This window comes from Bufo bufo, chromosome 10 (genome assembly GCF_905171765.1).
Source record: "Bufo bufo chromosome 10, aBufBuf1.1, whole genome shotgun sequence".
NCBI classification, from domain to species: Eukaryota; Metazoa; Chordata; class Amphibia; order Anura; family Bufonidae; genus Bufo; species Bufo bufo.
In genome coordinates, this window is record NC_053398.1 from 145,482,725 (window position 1) to 145,503,799 (window position 21,075).

The 21,075-nt window shown below is 49.2% G+C and overlaps 2 protein-coding genes across 3 annotated transcripts in view; both read right to left on the minus strand.

The window, feature by feature from the left end:
• Positions 1–10,213: 10,213 nt before the first annotated feature.
• Positions 10,214–21,075, minus strand: part of SF3B3 (splicing factor 3b subunit 3) — an 18,269-nt gene continuing 7,407 nt past the window's right edge. The window contains exons 7-26 of one of the 2 annotated variants that reach the window (XM_040410230.1): positions 20,991–21,075; positions 20,803–20,906; positions 20,562–20,727; positions 20,386–20,481; positions 20,130–20,202; positions 17,524–17,675; positions 17,292–17,447; positions 17,057–17,212; positions 16,823–16,966; positions 16,519–16,641; positions 16,287–16,441; positions 16,021–16,195; positions 15,702–15,907; positions 15,462–15,618; positions 15,254–15,379; positions 14,956–15,168; positions 14,533–14,631; positions 14,308–14,451; positions 10,784–10,888; positions 10,214–10,592 (exon numbers count right to left, since the gene is read on the minus strand). The exon at positions 20,991–21,075 is cut by the window's right edge and continues 53 nt beyond it. In XM_040410230.1, the coding sequence (XP_040266164.1) occupies positions 10,452–10,592; positions 10,784–10,888; positions 14,308–14,451; positions 14,533–14,631; positions 14,956–15,168; positions 15,254–15,379; positions 15,462–15,618; positions 15,702–15,907; positions 16,021–16,195; positions 16,287–16,441; positions 16,519–16,641; positions 16,823–16,966; positions 17,057–17,212; positions 17,292–17,447; positions 17,524–17,675; positions 20,130–20,202; positions 20,386–20,481; positions 20,562–20,727; positions 20,803–20,906; positions 20,991–21,075 (2,776 nt within the window). In that variant the 3' untranslated portion in view covers positions 10,214–10,451. The remainder of the gene's footprint in view (positions 10,593–10,783; positions 10,889–14,307; positions 14,452–14,532; positions 14,632–14,955; positions 15,169–15,253; positions 15,380–15,461; positions 15,619–15,701; positions 15,908–16,020; positions 16,196–16,286; positions 16,442–16,518; positions 16,642–16,822; positions 16,967–17,056; positions 17,213–17,291; positions 17,448–17,523; positions 17,676–20,129; positions 20,203–20,385; positions 20,482–20,561; positions 20,728–20,802; positions 20,907–20,990) is intronic. The other variant, XM_040410231.1, reaches the window with a different exon arrangement.
• LOC120980877 (adhesive plaque matrix protein-like) lies at positions 11,084–14,220 on the minus strand. Its single transcript, XM_040410234.1, has 2 exons — positions 14,088–14,220; positions 11,084–12,256 (listed from the first exon to the last, which is right to left on the minus strand). The coding sequence occupies exon 2, from the start codon at positions 12,223–12,225 to the stop codon at positions 11,116–11,118; it is 1,110 nt and encodes a 369-aa protein (XP_040266168.1). The 5' UTR covers positions 12,226–12,256; positions 14,088–14,220; the 3' UTR covers positions 11,084–11,115.

Genomic DNA, 21,075 nt, shown 5'->3' on the forward strand with positions numbered 1-21,075 from the left:
TATGAGGGTCACCATCATGTAAGAGTGCCCCGGGGGTGTATGACAGTCACCATCATGTAAGTGTGCCCCGCGGGTGTATGAGGGTCACCATCATGTAAGAGTGCCCCGGGGGTGTATGAGGGTCACCATCATGTAAGTGTGCCCCGGGGGTGTATGACAGTCACCATCATGTAAGTGTGCCCCGGGGGTGTATGAGGGTCACCATCATGTAAGTGTGCCCCGGGGGTGTATGACAGTCACCATCATGTAAGTGTGCCCCGCGGGTGTATGAGGGTCACCATCATGTAAGTGTGTACCCTGGGGAAGAACGACGCTCACCATCATGTAAGAGTGTGCCAGGGGTGTATGAGGGTCACCATCATGTACGAGTGCCCCAGGGGTGTATGAGGGTCACCATCATGTAAGAGTGCCCCGGGGGTGTATGAGGGTCACAATCATGTAAGAGTGCCCCAGGGGTGTATGAGGGTCACCATCATGTAAGAGTGCCCCGGGGGTGTATGAGGGTCACCATCATGTAAGAGTGCCCCGGGGGTGTATGAGGGTCACCATCATGTAAGTGTGCCCCGTGGGTGTATGACAGTCACCATCATGTAAGAGTGCCCCGTGGGTGTATGACAGTCACCATCATGTAAGAGTGCCCCGGGGGTGTATGAGGGTCACCATCATGTAAGAGTGCCCCGGGGGTGTATGAGGGTCACCATCATGTAAGAGTGCCCCGGGGGTGTATGAGGGTCACCATCATGTAAGAGTGCCCCGTGGGTGTATGACAGTCACCATCATGTAAGTGTGCCCCGGGGGTGTATGACAGTCACCATCATGTAAGTGTGCCCCGGGGGTGTATGAGGGTCACCATCATGTAAGTGTGCCCCGGGGGTGTATGACAGTCACCATCATGTAAGTGTGCCCCGCGGGTGTATGAGGGTCACCATCATGTAAGTGTGTACCCTGGGGAAGAACGACGCTCACCATCATGTAAGAGTGTGCCAGGGGTGTATGAGGGTCACCATCATGTACGAGTGCCCCAGGGGTGTATGAGGGTCACCATCATGTAAGAGTGCCCCGGGGGTGTATGAGGGTCACAATCATGTAAGAGTGCCCCAGGGGTGTATGAGGGTCACCATCATGTAAGAGTGCCCCGGGGGTGTATGAGGGTCACCATCATGTAAGAGTGCCCCGGGGGTGTATGAGGGTCACCATCATGTAAGTGTGCCCCGTGGGTGTATGACAGTCACCATCATGTAAGAGTGCCCCGTGGGTGTATGACAGTCACCATCATGTAAGAGTGCCCCGGGGGTGTATGAGGGTCACCATCATGTAAGAGTGCCCCGGGGGTGTATGAGGGTCACCATCATGTAAGAGTGCCCCGGGGGTGTATGAGGGTCACCATCATGTAAGAGTGCCCCGTGGGTGTATGACAGTCACCATCATGTAAGAGTGCCCCGGGGGTGTATGAGGGTCACCATCATGTAAGAGTGCCCCGGGGGTGTATGAGGGTCACCATCATGTAAGTGTGCCCCGTGGGTGTATGACAGTCACCATCATGTAAGAGTGCCCCGTGGGTGTATGACAGTCACCATCATGTTAGAGTGCCCCGGGGGTGTATGAGGGTCACCATCATGTAAGAGTGTGCCACAGGGCTGAACTACGGTTACCATCATCCGTGTAGTTTGCTCTTGTGGTGCATGTGGACCGCGTCGACATCCTCCATTGTATGCATATTTTGCTGGGGTTAGTCGATTACTGCGGTCCACATGCCGTGGGGCTGCTCCTCCAATATAAAGACACGCCACAGTGTCAGGGGCTGAGCAGCTCCTCCAGAATTGCCACTTCATTTCTGTGTTTCTGTCTTGTTAGATTGGAGTGTGTTCAGACACTCTGTTGCACCTGGTAACCTCCATCACATGGTCTGGTATAGGTGTGGCTCATTCACATTGTACTGCCACAGTATTCATGCTGGGCTTTTGTGGGAAGCTTGGCTGTGAGCTGAATTATATCACCCCCAGACCGTGTTCACACCATAGTTAGAGCAGCGGCTAGGACCCTCTGCCATGCTGAGTGACCGTGACGTGGTGCATGATGGGCTCCGATATTTTCCTGACTGGAACATATTGGCGAAAGTCTCAGCTTTTAATACCTGCATTTATGACTTCCCAGTATAGTCAGTAGCATTTTTTGTTGGTGCATTTCCTCTCTGTGTTTCATACGGTTACCATCATGTAAGAGGGTGCCCTGGGGTGTATTACCGTCAACATCATATAAGTGTGTGGCACGGAGAAGAACTACACTCACCTTCATGTAAGAGTGCCCCGGGGGTGTATGACAGTCACCATCATGTAAGAGTGCCCCGGGGGTGTATGAGGGTCACCATCATGTAAGTGTGTGGCACAGGGAAGAACTACACTCACCTTCATGTAAGAGTGCCCCGGGGGTGTATGACAGTCATCATCAAGAGTGTGCCTCTGGGGTGTACAATGGTCACCATCATGTAAGAGTGTGCCCTGGGGTGTTTTACTGTCACCATCATGTAAGTGTGTGGCACAGGGAAGAACTACACTCACCATCATGTAGGGGTGTATGACAGTCACCATCATGTAAGAGTGTGCCCTGGGGAACAATGACGCTCACCATCATGTAAGTGGACCACAGGGGTATATGAGGGTCACCATCATGTAAGTGGACCCCGGGGGTGTATGACAGTCACCATCATGTAAGGGCTCTTTCACACGAGCGGATCCCGTGCAGGTAATCCGCTGCGTGAAAGAGAGCCTTTATCTCATTGTGATTTTGTAGTAAAAAGATCAGAGAGAGGCACGGAGCATTATCGTTAATTTCTAACGATAATTTGTTTTCCCTTAGTCCTAACAGCAGCACAGCTGGGGTATTACTGCCCCTGTGGACAATCAGAACAGGTGGAACTTTTATTAATTAAATCAAAATAAAGTTATAATTAACCAATTAGGCCCCTATAAAGACCTCCCAAAACACACACACCATGCGAAATGTTAAGTAATAAACAAACAAAAAATTAGAGGGAGGGATATACGCGTGCTGCTGTTAGGACTAAGGGAAAACAAATTATCGTTAGAAATTAACAATTCCCTTATGTCCCAACAGCAGCACAACTGGGGACTTAGCAAGAAGAGAACCTATGAGGGAGGGTCCTCCAGCTGAACTGAATTCAAGACCGACCTGCCAAAGGCGGTGTGTTCTGAACTCCTTAATGGCTTACAAATGTAGAGTGGGAACTCCCTGAGGCCGCAGCACAAATGTGCTCCAAAGGTGCTGGGCTCCTCTCAGTCGCAGAGGCAGCTATCGCTCGGGTAGAATGAGCGTGGACAAAAGCCGGGGGAGTCAACCCCTGAGCGACAAAAGCTTCTCTGACGGCTTCTTTGATCCAACGGCTTAATGTCGGTTTAGACGTTTTACGACCTTTGTTCCCTCCGGCAAAAAGAATTAAAAAATTCTCGGCTCTTCGAAAGTCTTTAGTTCTTTCTAGGTACATTCTCATAATTCTGGCAACGTCTAGGGTCTGTAGGATCTGCTCTTCTTCCGACACTGGAGACGGATAAAAAACAGGTAAAGAAATGACCTAGTTTAAATTGCGGAAAGAAGGAACCTTAGGAACAAAGGTAGGGAGAAACCACAGGAGGACTCTATCCGGTAAGAATATAGTACATGGCTCCACAGCAGCCAAGGCCTGCAATTCTCCGACTCTCTTTGCTGAAGTAATGGCCAGCAAAAAACAGGTTTTACAAGATAAGAATTTTAAATCCATGCATTGAAGGGGCTCAAAGGGGGGAGAGCATAACCCACTGGGCACGACGGACAGATCCCACTGAGGTATAGGGCTCAGGATCCTAGGTTGCAGTCTTTTGGCTCCTTTAACTCCTTAAGGACACAGCCTTATTTCACTTTAAGGACCGGGCTCATTTTCACCTTCAGGACCCGGCCATTTTTTGCAAATCTGACCAGTGTCACTTTAAGTGGTGATAACTTTAAAACGCTTTGACTTATCCAGGCCATTCTGAGATTGTTTTCTCGTCACATATCGTACTTCATGACACTGGTAAAATGGAGTAAAAAGAAAAATCATTTTTATTTATAAAAAAAAATACCAAATTTGCCAAAAATTTAGAAGAATTTGCAAATTTCAAAGTTTCAATTTCTCTACTTCTATGATACATATTAATACCTACAAAAATAGTTATCACTTTACATTTCCCATATGTCTTCATGATGTTTGGATCATTTTGGGAATGACATTTTATTTTTTGGGGACGTTACAAGGCTTAGAAGTTTAGAAGTAAATCTTGAAATTTCTCAGAAATTTTCAAAAACCAACTTTTTAGGGACCAGTTCAGGTCTAAAGTCACTTTGTGAGGCTTACATAATAGAAACCACCCAAAAATGACCCGATTCTAGAAACTATACCCCTCAAGGTATTCAAAACTGATTTTACAAACGTCGTTAACCCTTTAGGTATTCCACAAGAATTAATGGAAAATAGAGATACAATTACAAAATTTCACTTTTTAGCAGATTTTCCATTAGAATTTTTTTTTTCAGTTACAAAGCAAGGGTTAACAGCCAAACAAAACTCAATATTTATGGCCCTGATTCTGTAGTTTACAGAAACACCCCATATGTGGTCGTAAACTGCTGTACGGGCACACGGCAGGGCGCAGAAGGAAAGGAACGCCATACGGTTTTTGGAAGGCAGATTTTGCTGGACTGGTTTTTTGACACCATGTCCCATTGGAAGCCCCCCTGATGCACTCCTAGAGTAGAAACTCCATAAAAGTGACCCCATTTTGGAAACTACGGGATTGGGTGGCAGTATTGTTGGTACTAGTTTAGGGTACATATTTGGTTGCTCTATATTACACTTTTTGTGAGGCAAGGTAACAAGAAATAGCTGTTTTGGCACCGTTATTTTTTTTGTTATTTACAACATTCATCTGACAGGTTAGATCATGTGGTAATTTTATAGAGTAGGTTGTCACGGACGCGGCGATACCTAATATGTATACAATTTTTTATTTACGGTATGTAAGTTTTACACAATGATTTCATTTTTGAAACAAAAAAAATCATGTTTTAGTGTCTCCATAGTCTGAGAGCCATAGTTTTTTCAGTTTTTGGGCGATTATCTTGGGTAGGGTCTCATTTTTTGCGGGATGAGATGACTGTTTGATTGGCACTGATTTGAGGTAAATATGACTTTTTGATCGCTTGCTATTACACTTTTTGTGATGTAAGATGCCAAAAAATTGCTTTTTTTACACCGTTTTATTTTTTTACGGTGTTCACCTGAGGGGTTAGGTCATGTGATATTTTTATAGAGCCGGTCGACATGGACGCGGCGATACCTAATATGTATACTTTTTTTTATTTACTTAAGTTTAACACAATAACAGCTTTTTTTAAACAAAAAAAATTATGTTTTAGTGTTTCCATACTCTGAGCCATAGTTTTTTTTATTTTTTGGGCGATTGTCTCAGTTAGGGGCTCATTTTTTGCAGGATGAGGTGACGGTTAGATTGGTACTATTTTGGTGGGCATACGCCTTTTTGATCGCTTACTGTTGTACTTTTTGTGATGTAAGGTGACAAATGGTTTATTTAGCACAGTTTTTATTTTTTACGTTGTTCATCTGAGGGGTTAGGTCATGTGATATGTTTATAGAGCCGGTCGATACGGATGCGGCGATACCTAATATGTCAACTTTTTTTTTTACCTGCACGGCATCCGCTCGTGTGAAAGAGCCCTAAGAGTGTGCCTTTGGGGTGTACAACATGGACCATCATGTAAGAATGTGCCCCGGGCGTCTACAACAGTGACCATCATGTAAGTGTGTGCTCTGGACAGTATTAGGCCCCTTTCACACGGGGCGAGAATTCCGCGCGGGTGCAATGTGTGAGGTGAACGCACTGCACCCGCACTGAATCCAGACCCAATCATTTCTATGGGGCTGTTCACATGAGCGGTGATTTTCACGCATCACTTGTGCGTTGTGTGAAAATCGCAGCATGCTCTATATTGTGCTTTTTTTCACGCAACGCAGGCCCCGTAGAAGTGAATGGGGTTGCGTGAAAATCGCAAGCAAGTGCGGATGCGGTGCGATTTTCACGCATGGTTGCCAGGTTACGATCGGGATGGAGACCCGATCATTATTATTTTCCCTTATAACATGGTTATAAGGGAAAATAATAGCATTCTTAATACAGAATGCTTAGTAAATTAGGGATGGAGGGGTTAAAAAAAATATATAAAAAATTTAACTCACCTTATCCACTTGTTCGTGCTGCCCGGCTCATCTTCTTTCAGGACCTGGGAGGAAAAGGACCTTTGGTAACATCACTGCGCTCACCACATGGTCCATCACCATGGTGATGTACCATGTGATGAGTGCAGTGACGTCACCAAAGGTCCTTTTCCTCCCAGGTCCTCAAAGAAGAAGAATTAAGACATGCCGGCTTAAATAATAGTCCCTAAGTAATATCATATAGTTCTAAAGTAGCCCAGTGGTTCTACCATATAGTGCCTACACAGTAATGCTGTATGGTTCCTAAATGACACCATTAGTGACACAGGTAGTACTGGGACATTACTAAGAGTAGATTCTAACATGAATCTGTTTTCCCTTAGTCCTAACAGCGGCACAAGCTTCCCGTCCTAGGTAAGTTACGCGTTTACAAGAAGGTGGGGGCGAGATGTCCTTTCATAGGAACGGGAGACTTGAGTTAATTAGTGATTAAACAATTCCCTATGTTCTAGCAGTGCACAGGGACAGACATACCTATTAAGACTAATTCACACGAGCGAGTTTTCCGCGCAGGTGCAATGCGCTATGCGAACGCATTGCGCCCGCACTGAATACGGACCCATTCATTTCAATAAGTCTGTGTACATGAGCGTTGTTTTTCACGCATGACTTGTGCGTTGCGTGAAAATCACAGCACGTTCTATATTCTGTGATTTTCATGCAACGCTGGCCCTATAGAAGTGAATGGGGCTGTGTGAAAAAAGCATTGCATCCACAAGCAAGTGCGGATGCGATACATTTTTTTTACTGATGTTTGCTAAGAGATATTGTTTGTAAACATTCCGTTTTTTTATCCCGCGCGTGAAAAACGCATGAATGCGCATTTCACCTGCACGAAAAAAACTGAACCTCTGAACGCAATTGCTTGCGAAATAGTGCGAGTTTTCCGGAACGCACTCGGACCTAATCCACTCACGCTCGTCTGCAGGGGGCCTAAGGGAAAACAGATTCATGTTAGAATCTACGCTGACGCCTACGAGTAGCCCAGTAATGGGGATTTTGCAAAAAGTAACCTCACCCACATTGTCTCTTATATGGCGGAACTGAAAATTGCCCAAGAGTCATCTCCTCCAAGAACTTGGAAATACAACCTATGATGCTCAATAACTAAATGGGGTGGGGGGGCCTAGCCTCAGAACCTCCCCTTTTCCAGTGCTGGCCTCACCCGTTGGGGCACTGAAGCCTCTTTTGCATAAAGAATAAACATCTATTTTCTTGAGAATGCCACAACTTATTTTTTACAAGGGGGTGTCATTGTAATCAGCAGGCTCCACCCTAGCCGGTAGTGCGCCTGGTGTGATGGGGTGGATCCTGCTGACAGCCGCTCTTTGTCCTAAGTCTGGTCTTTCATGGATCAGAAGAGATGGCAACCTTGGCACTGAATCTCAGACGGCTCCACCATCCAGACCTTTTTAGGGGCTCTGGCGTCTCTTTCTCCCCTCTCTGGACCTCCACCTGCCTTGAAATTGACTTCAGGGACCCCCGAGGTTCTAGATCAGGGCTGGCCAACCTGCGGCTCTCCAGCTGTTGTAAAACTACAATTCCCACCATGCCCTGCTGTAGACTGTCTGGGCATGCTGGGAGTTGTAGTTTTGCAGCAGCAGGAGAGCCCTGAGGTTGGCCATCCCTGTTCTAGATTAACCTGAAGGAAGGGATTCATCTGCTGGACACCTACCCCGCACCGGTTGTACCTGGAAAACATATTTGTATGATTCTGCCAGTGCTCAGGAGATGGAGCTTCACAGCCGATATCACAGCTGGACTGTCACCTAAACTGTGACATCTCCTGGGGTGACATGAGGAGCCACCCGCTCACATTACACGTGAAGGGTCTGTCTGGTATGTACCCTAGCAGTGGCGGGTGCACTGTTTAATTGGAAGGAATGCAGAACAAGCAGATGTGCGTCACACGCAGCTGCTCGTCTCTGGACAAGGTTTATCTTCCTCTAAACTCCTACTGGTCCCAGTTACAGGCTGCAGCTGCAGACAACCTTCACACAGACAACCTACTAACAGCTGAGCTGAAGTAACTAAGGGTCGGGTTCCTAACCTACAGCAAAGTGGGTAAAAACACTTCCAAAATGCAACTCACCTACTCCAGGTCTCAGCAGACACTGAGCACTGGGAGATTTTAGCTCTGAAGCTGCAGAATAGTGAGTGCAGCTCTGGAGTATAATACAGGATGTAACTCAGGATCAGTACAGGATAAGTAATGTATGTACACAGTGACTGCACCAGCAGAATAGTGAGTGCAGCTCTGGAGTATAATACAGGATGTAACTCAGGATCAGTACAGGATAAGTAATGTATGTACACAGTGACTGCACCAGCAGAATAGTGAGTGCAGCTCTGGAATATAATACAGGATGTAACTCAGGATCAGTACAGGATAAGTAATGTATGTACACAGTGACTGCACCAGCAGAATAGTGAGTGCAGCTCTGGAGTATAATACAGGATGTAACTCAGGATCAGTACAGGATAAGTAATGTATGTACACAGTGACTGCACCAGCAGAATAGTGAGTGCAGCTCTGGAGTATAATACAGGATGTAACTCAGGATCAGTACAGGATAAGTAATGTATGTACACAGTGACTGCACCAGCAGAATAGTGAGTGCAGCTCTGGAGTATAATACAGGATGTAACTCAGGATCAGTACAGGATAAGTAATGTATGTACACAGTGACTGCACCAGCAGAATAGGGAGTGCAGCTCTGGAGTATAATACAGGATGTAACTCAGGATCAGTACAGGATAAGTAATGTATGTACACAGTGACCACCAGCAGAATAGTGAGTGCAGCTCTGGAGTATAATACAGGATGTAACTCAGGATCAGTACAGGATAAGTAATGTATGTACACAGTGACTGCACCAGCAGAATAGTGAGTGCAGCTCTGGAGTATAATACAGGATGTAACTGAGGAACAATACAGGATAAGTAATGTATGTACACAGTGACTGCACCAGCAGAATAGGGAGTGCAGCTCTGGAGTATAATACAGGATGTAACTCAGGATCAGTACAGGATAAGTAATGTATGTACACAGTGACCACCAGCAGAATAGTGAGTGCAGCTCTGGAGTATAATACAGGATGTAACTCAGGATCAGTACAGGATAAGTAATGTATGTACACAGTGACTGCACCAGCAGAATAGGGAGTGCAGCTCTGGAGTATAATACAGGATGTAACTCAGGATCAGTACAGGATAAGTAATGTATGTACACAGTGACTGCACCAGCAGAATAGTGAGTGCAGCTCTGGAGTATACAGTGAGAGGACAGCACAATATACCACAAGAGTGACAGGTTCCCTTTAAGGACAAATCTGCCCAATTCCATACCGTGACTCCCATCCCACTGTAGAACTGGTCAGATCTGTGGTGGAGGAGAAAAGGAAAGCTGGGTAAGAACCCACTGAGCGATGTCGCTCCGCTGTAGAACAGGTGACTGCAGGGTTAATGTATGGCTGCCGCACAGAGTGTCCGTCTATGGAGCGTCCCATATGCTGCGCCCTTCAGCTGGAACAGGAATATATTTAACTGCAGCTTGAGATCAACATTCCCCTCGTGTACGGAGCGGATCATATGATCGCCATAAAGGAAAGGGGACTTAAGGCTCCTGTTCACAAATAACAGCAGGATGAGTATTTATAACGGCGGCTGGATTTCATCACTCTGCTGCCTCACATACTCCCGCAGCCACACACGAGAGGCAATCGCCTAAGTAACAGTCTCCTAAATAATGCCATCACCAGGAAGGTCCAGTAACCGGTCCTGACAATGTAACAAACCCTCCGCTGTGTGAGCAAGTGGTTCAAACGAAGTATATTAGAAGGTTAACCCCCAGTAAATGCTGGAAAGTGCAAAAAAACGTACACAATACATAGAAAATCTCATTTATTGCGCCCATCACAGGGCTCACTGACGAACATTCTGCCAAACGACCATTAAAAAAAAAAAATCATTTTACAAAACTATGTACAAAGCCGGACGTGGGATCTAAAGTGAAACTGCAAGTTTAAAATCGGGTGAGAATCACTGGTTAGGCGAGATGAAGGCGAGACACGTCCCCTCCCCAGGATCCATCAGGTGCCGATGCGGCAGGAACCCGGCGGCCTCACTAGAAGGCGTATCGTGTACGGATGTCTTCCAGCTTCTTCGAGACCTCGGGTGGCGTCCTGTCCAGCTCCTCAGCCACGCTCTTCTGCTTGATTGGCTCCATGGAGTTGAACTGTTCACACAAGTCTCCATCAATCACATTCTGAAAAATGAAGCAGGGGCGGCCAAGGTTAGCGGTCAGGAAGGCCATGCTTCCTATGCAGAGCAATGCGTCTCCATGGTTACAGGCGACAAGCCCATTCCCTCTGCTGGTGGCTCCCGATTATCACCAACCAGTCTGTTCTTAGTCAGCAGCCCAGTCCTGTGCCCTGGACATACATTTACATGACCTACCTTAACAGGGAAGTAATAGGAGCGGAAGCTGAGGTGGTCTCGCCCACAGATGGGGGGGTGCTCGGAGCGCATGTGCATCTCTACGTGCTGGAAGAAATCATGATCCTGTGGGGAGAGGTGGGAAAGAACCCATCAGGAACCCTGCAAGATAGTCACAGACCAAAGTACCGCTGCTCATCAGGCGCCCGTCATTCACACCAGCCACCTGTTATTTCTGCAGCACCCAGACTGAGTGTCTAGCGGAGCGCCGCGAGGGTTCAGCAGAGCTTCTCAAGAACGCTCATACACGGCTCTGAAAACACTACTACTCCCAGCAGCTCCACAGCACAGTGCTATAGATTTTGCCTCTGACACTCATCAGCGATTTGAGGAGGAAGAGAGAGGTCTTCTGCCCGGTACCCAGGAAGAGAGAGGTCTTCTGCCCGGTACCCAGGAAGAGAGAGGTCTTCTGCCCGGTACCCAGGAAGAGAGAGGTCTTCTGCCCGGTACCCAGGAAGAGAGAGGTCTTCTGCCCGGTACCCAGGAAGAGAGAGGTCTTCTGCCCGGTACCCAGGAAGAGAGAGGTCTTCTGCCCGGTACCCAGGAAGAGAGAGGTCTTCTGCCCGGTACCCAGGAAGAGAGAGGTCTTCTGCCCGGTACCCAGGAAGAGAGAGGTCTTCTGCCCGGTACCCAGGAAGAGAGAGGTCTTCTGCCCGGTACCCAGGAAGAGAGAGGTCTTCTGCCCGGTACCCAGGAAGAGAGAGGTCTTCTGCCCGGTACCCAGGAAGAGAGAGGTCTTCTGCCCGGTACCCAGGAAGAGAGAGGTCTTCTGCCCGGTACCCAGGAAGAGAGAGGTCTTCTGCCCGGTACCCAGGAAGAGAGAGGTCTTCTGCCCGGTACCCAGGAAGAGAGAGGTCTTCTGCCCGGTACCCAGGAAGAGAGAGGTCTTCTGCCCGGTACCCAGGAAGAGAGAGGTCTTCTGCCCGGTACCCAGGAAGAGAGAGGTCTTCTGCCCGGTACCCAGGAAGAGAGAGGTCTTCTGCCCGGTACCCAGGGAGAGAGAGGTCTTCTGCCCGGTACCCAGGGAGAGAGAGGTCTTCTGCCCGGTAGCCAGGGAGAGAGAGGTCTTCTGCCCGGTACCCAGGAAGAGAGAGGTCTTCTGCCCGGTACCCAGGAAGAGAGAGGTCTTCTGCCCGGTACCCAGGAAGAGAGAGGTCTTCTGCCCGGTACCCAGGAAGAGAGAGGTCTTCTGCCCGGTACCCAGGAAGAGAGAGGTCTTCTGCCCGGTACCCAGGAAGAGAGAGGTCTTCTGCCCGGTACCCAGGGAGAGAGAGGTCTTCTGCCCGGTACCCAGGGAGAGAGAGGTCTTCTGCCCGGTAGCCAGGGAGAGAGAGGTCTTCTGCCCGGTAGCCAGGAAGAGAGAGGTCTTCTGCCCAGTACCCAGTCCTGACACAGAGCATCATGACGACATCATTGCACCGATCTGTAGCACTGTTAGGCCCCTTTCACACGAGCGAGTTTTCCGCGCGGATGCGATGCGGGAGGTGAAAGCATTGCACCCGCACTGAATACCGACCCATTCATTTCTATGGGGCTGTTCACATGAGCGGTGATTTTCACGCATCACTTTTGCGTTGCGTGAAAATCACAGCATGCTCCTCTTTGTGCGTTTTTCACGTAACGCAGGCCCCATAGAAATGAATGGGGTTGCGTGAAAATCGCAATCATCCGCAAGCAAGTGCGGATGCGGTGCGATTTTCACGCACGGTTGCTAGGAGACGATCGGGATGGAGACCCGAACCTTATTATTTTCCCTTATAACATGGTTATAAAGGGAAAATAATAGCATTCTGAATACAGAATGCAAAGTAAAACAGCGCTGGAGGGGTTAAAAAAAAATAAAAAATCATTTAACTCACCTTAATCCACTTGCTCGCGATGCCCGGCATCTCCGTCTGACTCTTTTACTGTATAGGACCTGTGGAGAGCATTAACTATAGTTTAAGGACCTGGGATGACATCACTCTGGTCATCACATGGTACGTCACATGATCTTTTACCATGGTGATTCACCATGGTAAAAGATCATGTGATGACCAGAGTGACGTCATCCCAGGTCCTTAAACTATAGTTAATGCTCTCCACAGGTCCTATACAGTAAAAGAGTCAGACGGAGATGCCGGGCATCGCGAGCAAGTGGATTAAGGCGAGTTAAATGATTTTTTATTTTTTTTTAACCCCTCCAGCGCTGTTTTACTATGCATTCTGTATTCAGAATGCTATTATTTTCCCTTATAACCATGTTATAAGCAGGGCTGTGGAGTAGGAGTCGAGGAGTCAGAGGAAATTTTGGGTACCTGGAGTCGGCAAACAATGCACCGACTGACTCCTACTCCTACTAAATTTAGATTGGAATAAAAAAAAAAAAAGCAAGTTTAAATGTCCCAATTCACAAAAAGTTATAATTAATGACTTCTCTACTGTAAGAATAAAGACCAATGCATGCAGTGCCTCACGTAACCGCAAAACGAACACGTTAAGTGACCGTGAAGAAGCATGCTTTTCATGTGCTTCACTATATGGCACGCAACGCACAATTAGGAGCTGCAATACTTATACTTTCCATAGTGTTGTGTTCTGCTTTTACAGGGAACGCAGCGTCCATGTGTAACCTAGCCTCTCACTGATATGTTTTTTGCAGGACTAGAGAGTGAGACACTTGTATAAGTGAAGGGAATGGAGGGCCAATAGCTCAAGACTGAAGCTGTAAACCATTGGAAAAACTGCTGTCATTTAGCTAAGGCTATAAAAACTTGTAAACTCTGATTGTTAGCTTAAACTTTAAACATGACTATGGGATTCTCCTAGGAAAATCATGTTTTAGAATAAATGCCCCGTCCTGGATCCCCCCACTGCCCTATCTTCAGCAGAAGATCAGCACACAAAGGAGAAAGCAGCTTCCCAGCCAGTAGTCCTGTGGGAGGTTGCGTTTCTTTCCCTCAAGGAATGTATAAAATACATTTGCATATTAATACAGAGGAGTCGGAGTCGGAGTCGGGGTCGGAAGTACATAAAACTGAGGAGTCGGAACATTTATCTACCGACTCCACAGCCCTGGTTATAAAGGGAAAATAATACTATTTACAGAACACCGATCCCAAGCCCGAACTTCTGTGAAGAAGTTCGGGTTTGGGTACCAAACACGCGCGATTTTTCTCACGCGAGTGCAAAACGCATTACAATGTTTTGCACTCGTGCGGAAAAATCGCGGGTGTTCCCACAACGCACCCGCACATTTTTCCGCAACGCCCGTGTGAAAGAGGCCTTAAGCAGACACTAGGCTCAGAGCTGCACATAAAGCCTCCTCTCCTTCCTTGAATCGATGGTGGTCGTAGAGCTGAGCATGCCCAATCTGTCGTGGTCCCACAGAACCCTGGATGGGAAGCACTGGCACTCACTGTGCTGCCTATGGTACGCACCCTCTAGAGAGTCTAGGGTACCACAGGTCGAGACCCCTAGATTGAGCTACGTAAGCACATCCATACCTCATGGGAAGTAAATGGGACAAGGATGCCAATGCCTCCAGATAAAGTAGTGTAGACCAGAGACTCGGAGCCCCCGGGGATAAGCGTCGTCTTCTGCAGCGACAGCACCGTCTCTCCTACATGATAGTTCACAATCACCTCTGCCTGCAGCAGAAAAATAGAAAAATATGGGTAAGAGCCAGATTCACAGATACAAGCACGGCAGCCCCCCCGGATATACAGCACCTTCTGAGAGGCTCCGTTCAGCAGCCCTCGGTCCCACAAAGCCTTGTTACCAGTTGGATCTTCATCAACATCATCATTTATATTCTGAGGCAGCCGGATCTGCAGAAAAGACATTACGTCGTCAGGAAGCTGCAGTCTGCAGGGACCAAGCACGGGGAAAGATACAGACAGGACTGCGAGTCCATGTCCCACATCGCCCGGGAGGCCGGCTGTAGGTGGGTAGAGTCAATGGGAAGACTTACTAATCCAAAAACAGTGCAAGCTTGATTGGCCTATTCTTATATGTGCATATTAGGCCACACCCTTTCCTGCTAAGCCACACCCCCTAGTGAGGTAGCCGCACCTTCGGGCCGACACAAGGTCCAGGTGCGGTCACATTAGACCATCCGTGGTGGACGGCATTCACACGGACTACGGACTCACCACACAGATGTTCCCAAACTTGTCAGCGCCGGCCACGGTCTCGTAGTCCAGCAGGGAGGAGTGAGTGACCCAGCGAGGATACGTATCATCGGCGAATATGACCAGCTGGTTCTCGTTGCGCTTGTAGCGCACCCATATGAAGCTTTCCTGTACGTCGGAGACGATGATGCGCTGCCCGATGGTCTGTATGCCCACAATGAAGTTTGCAATGTGCTGTGAAATGGAACAGATTAATTAACCCCTGAGGAGCCGGCAAGCTGCTGCCTGGACTGCAGGGTGGCGCACAACACCCACCCACCTTGTTTTCACATTTCCTCAGAAGCTTCTTCTTCCCCAGATCGTAAATTCTCAGCAGTTTGCCGACTCCTATCAAGATTCGACCTTGGAAAGGAGCAATTGCAGCGGGGACTTCCTCCACGGGGGTCTGCGGGGATAAAACGCGCACAGTTACGGGGTGACTGCCACGTACCGCGCAGGTACCGGGCAGATGAGACGCCTGTACAAACCTTGTGCACAAACTCCAGCTTCTCTCCATTGTTCACCAGCTTGTAAGTGTAGACCAGTCCTCCGGCCACAGAGCGGGGGTTCAGGATCAGGTCTTTGGCAACGCCAACCAAGACGTACCAGTCGTCTCCCGTGTTACTGAACCGACACACCGCCACACTGCGCAGGGGACAACAAGACATGAATTTCACACAGAAGCATAAAGGCCATGTCCACGAAGAGGGACGTCAACACCAGCTCACCTGAAGGCTGCCTCATTCTGCTCCAACTGGACCAGGTCCAGGGTGTTCCCCTGGATTGGATTCATCACCCGGATGACGGACGCCCACTGCCCATTTCCAGCTTTTGGGGCTCCAAAAATGGACTCTGGCAGGTTCTCATTGAGGAATGCAGCCGCCATTTCTGCAGCCAGCTCTCGCTCATCTTCTCCTGCAGCTTCAACCATTTCCTGCAAGAATCCATCGGGATAAGGGGTTACCATGCGTTCGCTTCACTCTGAAGATATGGGCTACACACCACAGTTGGGCAACGCTCCATTGCCGGCCCCTGCCCACCGCTTACCTCTGCCATCTGCTGCTTGCGCTGAGCCTTGGTGGCCTCTGTATAAGCATTGTGGTCTGTTTCAATGATAATCAAGTTATTACTTTCCGGATGGATCACAAACTTTCGTGGTGTGTACTGGAGAGGGAAAGCCACTTGGTTAAACACCGCACCCAACTTCTCCAGAGCCAAAATTCTGTCCGGGGGAGAAAGAAATTTTATCTAGCTGACGCCTCGCCCATCGTCCGGCACAATTCTAAGTTAGAACAATCCAGCGAATGACTGACCTCAGGGTATTGGTTGAAATGGCCACTATGCCTTCTGGACACTGTTCTGACGCGAAGCCGGACGCGTACTCCAGGGTCTCGTACGATAGGGGAGTGAGGTGGAAACGAGACTGGTAGGAATAGCTGAGCCAGGAACGACTGGACATGGCCAGTACCTGAAACAGAAGCCAAGCGCTGACTACAACCGACAGACAGCAGAGATCTTACACATGCACCAGCTCCTTGTACTTACCGCCTCTTGACCCTGCATCCTCACACGAAACAACTTGACTGGCCGGGACCCTAGATAGCGAGTTCTGGTGTCAGACAGGTCACCGGTTACAGGATCCAGCACAGTTCTGAGCAGCACACCATTCTGCAGAAAGAGTGCGCCTTAGTGGGGGTCGTCACCCCCGGACATTTATGGCATACAGATAGGATATGCTATAAATTTCCAATCTGGGACAAGAATAGCGCCCCATCATGAACAGAGAGGGTCCCATTGATGTGTAAATGAGCACACCACAGCAACGTACGGATGTACAGCCATTTCTCACCTGAAGTCCAATGTTGAGATAGAGAAAACCAATGGAGCCTCTCTCCCCGAGCTCATCCTGCCTCTCCGCACCTCCCATCTCCACGATACACAGCGCCTCCGGCTGTGCGGGGAGCGCCTGCATACTGAGTGGCTGCAGACAGTCCTAGCGGGAAAGGAGGGAGGCGATTATAAGAACATCAAGTGCAAGGTGCAGCAATATTACATGACATTTCCCGCTGCCTGCCACACTTACAGATGGGTCCAGAGAGATGATTCTGACAGTATTGTCCACCAGCCCAACTGCCAGGAAGCGTGACCGCTGCTCCCCTGGCGGCACGTTGGCCAGGCTCATGCACACGACATCCGCGGACATTTCCTTCCTCTCAGTGTACTCGTTTAGCTGCCCTGACTGGGGGAATACATGACAAACTGGTAAGATGCGCACTGCAGATATCACACAAACTGATGTGAAGAGAGCAGGAACTTACAGGGTCCATCTCAAAGTAGACCAGCTCGCCCCCGGTCAGAGCGATCACCACCTGCCGCTGGTTCACCGCACACTTCACTATTATCTTCTTCCCCGGAGTCTTCCACTCATTGACTCTCTTGTCTGCTCGAATGTGCCGGATTCCATCAGGATAGACCTAAGGAAGAAGGGGCATGAATAGATGTGCAGCAATGTCCCACACGTCCCTACTGCGAGTCGTCATCAGGACCTACCTGGACCAAGGCGTCTTCTCCCAACAGAGAACAGGACAGGGTTGGGGTTGTCCCCAGAAACCCAGAATCTGTCACTTCTTCTACAGTCTCACCAATAGAGAGTACCAGGGTGGCGTTCACGAAGGACACGATGATGTACGAGTCATACTCCTCTGCAAGAAGGACGGTTACCAGGATTGGTCAGTGCAGAATACGGAGACACGTCTCTATGAGCCGCATTGCACGGGCCATTACACCCCCCCCCCTCCCCACCCAGGAGATGGTTGGAGTCAGCGAGAGCAAGCAAAGTTACGTATAGCCATAAAAACGGGCGATGCTACAAGACCCCACTCTGAGGAAACGGGTTCTCAGACAAATCTGCTGCATGTGAATTCGCCCCGTTCTCTGTAGGTAAAGCCCCTCCCCATCTTTCAAGATCTCCATTTGCTGTCAGTAAACGGAAAGGTTATCTACATCCTGAGGCCGAGCCATCGGATAAAGGAGAGTTCTGACAAGTCATACACCTGTGTAGGAAGGGGTTCAGCCTCTGGATGTAAAGAATGCTAGCATTCACTGGCAGCAACCAGAGATATTACAAAGGAAATGTCTGAATTTTTTTTTCCTAGGAGTAAGGCCGAATGCACACGGCCGTGGAACACGGATGTGAGCGGTCCATGGAATCCCGGCCTGGCATCCTGCTGACAGCAGGAGCGCACGGCGTCATTGTGTCGCCGCTGCACGAAGGGCTAGGCGTCATAGCAAACAATGTCGCCCTGCGATCCTGCTCTCAGGATGCCAGGCCGGGATACCATGGACCGCTAACGTCCGTGTTCCACGGCCGTGTGCTTTCGGCCTAACTCCTCTGCTGCCCTGGTTTGAATTGATCTCCCCCCCCCCCACCCAAAGTAGAGTAGAAAATTCAGTTAAAGGGAACCGGTCACCTCAGAAACGCATATTAAGCCACCAGCATTACCTTATAGTAGCCCCCAGTCTGTTCATAATTAGCGTTGAGCGAACTTGTGTTTTAAATTCGGCGTCTAAAGTTCGGGTTACCGAAGAATCGAGTTATGGATTCTAAATTCCGTTATGGTCCGTGGTAGCGGAATCCATAACATGATTCTTCGATAACCCGAACTTTAGACGCCGAACTTAAAACACAAGTTTGCTCAACACTATTCATATAAATCACATGTTTGATCCGGTAATCTGATGCTCATTTGCCTAAAGGACGACATTTTAAGTGCCATCTTGCCGGTCAGCTTCAAGTCGAGGTAAGCACGCCCCCTAACTGTCCCCTCTCTTGTTTGATTGACAGCCAGAAGCCTTGCGCGGTGCGCTCCTTGGTAAGGTGCGATCCCGCCTCCGGCTGTTAGCCGGCTTTCAGCGGAACACCGCGCACGCGTGAGACTTCTGCGATCCCGGACGCACTTCAGGCTGTTAATCAAACACGAGAGGGACGGTTAGGGGGCGTGCTTACCTCGACTTGAAACAAGGAAGCCGCTGCCCCCTTGACTTGAAGCTGACAGGCAAGATGGCGCTTAAAATATAGTTTTTTTAAAAGCAAATGAGCATCAGACTAGCGGATCAAACACATGATTATGAACAGACTGGGGGCTACTATAAGGTAATGCTGGCGGTTTTATATGCGTTTTTGAGGTGACAGGTTCCCTTTAAGATGTGAAACGGGAAGCACATTTGCCAGTCTGTAGCACTGCTCACACCAGGTACATGTGTATTCACAGACTGTGCCCAGAGCGGCAGAGGCCGCAACCAACAAGAAGCACACATCTGATTAAAGGGACAGCCCTGCACCCACAATCCCAGGCGACTCCGGCCACGCGTCTGTGTGTGATTTCATGTGGTTTGAAGCATGGTGGCGATTCTGATGTTTGTGCAGCCCCAGGGCTGAGGCCGGCTTCAGGAAATATTAAACTGGTTTCCATAGGCATGGCCACCACAAATAGCAAGGAGACAGGACATCAGCAGATAGGACTGATACACACCTGCGTGTGTGGAGGGGGGTTATAGCAGCACCACCTCCACCAGCAGCCACCTGTGGAAGAAAAACAGAGGCTTGGTATTGGGAGAGTATCACCAAGTACCAGCCAGCGTTAGTATGAGCCGCCATAGATGACAAGAAAAATAAAAAAAAGGAAGCCGGGGCCCCGTCAGGGAGGAGGCAGCTGGGGGCCCACTACAGAGGACACTCGCCATTTGCCTGCACAATGCTGGGCGCTATCCAACACCCCGGCTACAGGAGAGGATGGAGAACGGCCACAGCACATGGGGCTTCCAGTAAATTCCTGCAAAGACCGCCATTATGGTGACTGGACCCAGGGTGTCATTAATAGGATTCTACTGTCCGGACTTCACACCCGCCTCGTTCAGGCGGCTATAACCCCCCACTCCTCTACCACTGTTACTGCAGGAGACGGGCTTTTATGACTGGGACTCTGGCTATAGAGTGGGTGGGCCGGGCATGAACCCCAATAGAAGGGAACGATGATGCTGGCCACAATGGAGTCAGTAGTGATCCACGAGCCGCATCGCTACAGACAACGCAGAGTCTATAGTGCTGAGGAGCTACGCCTGCCACCCGAACCCCCCACAGAGCGGGCACTACCAACCTTCAATGTGTCGCCTCACGGTCCACACGGCATTGGGGTTACCGGGCAGCTCTGAGACAGCCATTTCAGAGACCTGAGAAAAAGAAACAGTGGATCAACATCCAGAAAGGACGTGCCGCCTCCTTCTCCGCATGCTACATGTCAGCAACTGTCAGAAATCAATATCTTCTCCAGGATGGAGGTCAGAGAAGAGACATGAGAAATCATCATCACAGCGCACAAAAAGAAGAAGAGGTCAGACAAGGTCACATCTCACCTCGAGCCCGTGCCTCAGGACCCTGAGAGAAGAGCGGGGACCCCGTCCAGAAGCCACGTACAACTGAGGAGTGTCTTCATTGGCCAAGTCAGCAATCTAAAGAATGGACAGAGCAGAGGTTTAGATCCGGGTCACCTTAGAAGGGGTCACTACACGCTTCAAACCAGAGATCTTACCTGGCAGGACATGATGGGGGACAGACTGTCCTGCTCATCCACCAGCACCAGGTTCTTTAGAGGACGAGGCTGAAAGAAGAACGTATCTCCTTCCTCTAGGGGCATGGCGGAGGAGAACTCCGGCTCCTCATCATCATCACCCAGATGAGCGATCTGATACAGGTAACTGCGGAAGAGAAAAACCGTCAATTCCCCAATCACATCAGAATGTACCCCTTGACCATATCAGGGGGACACTTACTGGTTCCCAAACTCTGAAGCCACAAAGAGGAAGCCAGTCTTCAAGACGCTCATTGCCGTGGCCACTGGGACAGTATCAAAGTACTTCAGGCGGATTTCAGTAACCTGAGGGGGGAGGTGCAGGCGGTCAGGAGACAGCATTACAATGCCTCACTTTGGGCAGGTTACAAGTAAAGCCGCAGTCCTCACCATGTCCTCGTCCGTCTCCAGCGTGATCTTGAAGATGTCGCCCTGCTCCGTCTGGGCCAGGAAGAAAAACATGGACTTGGTTTTA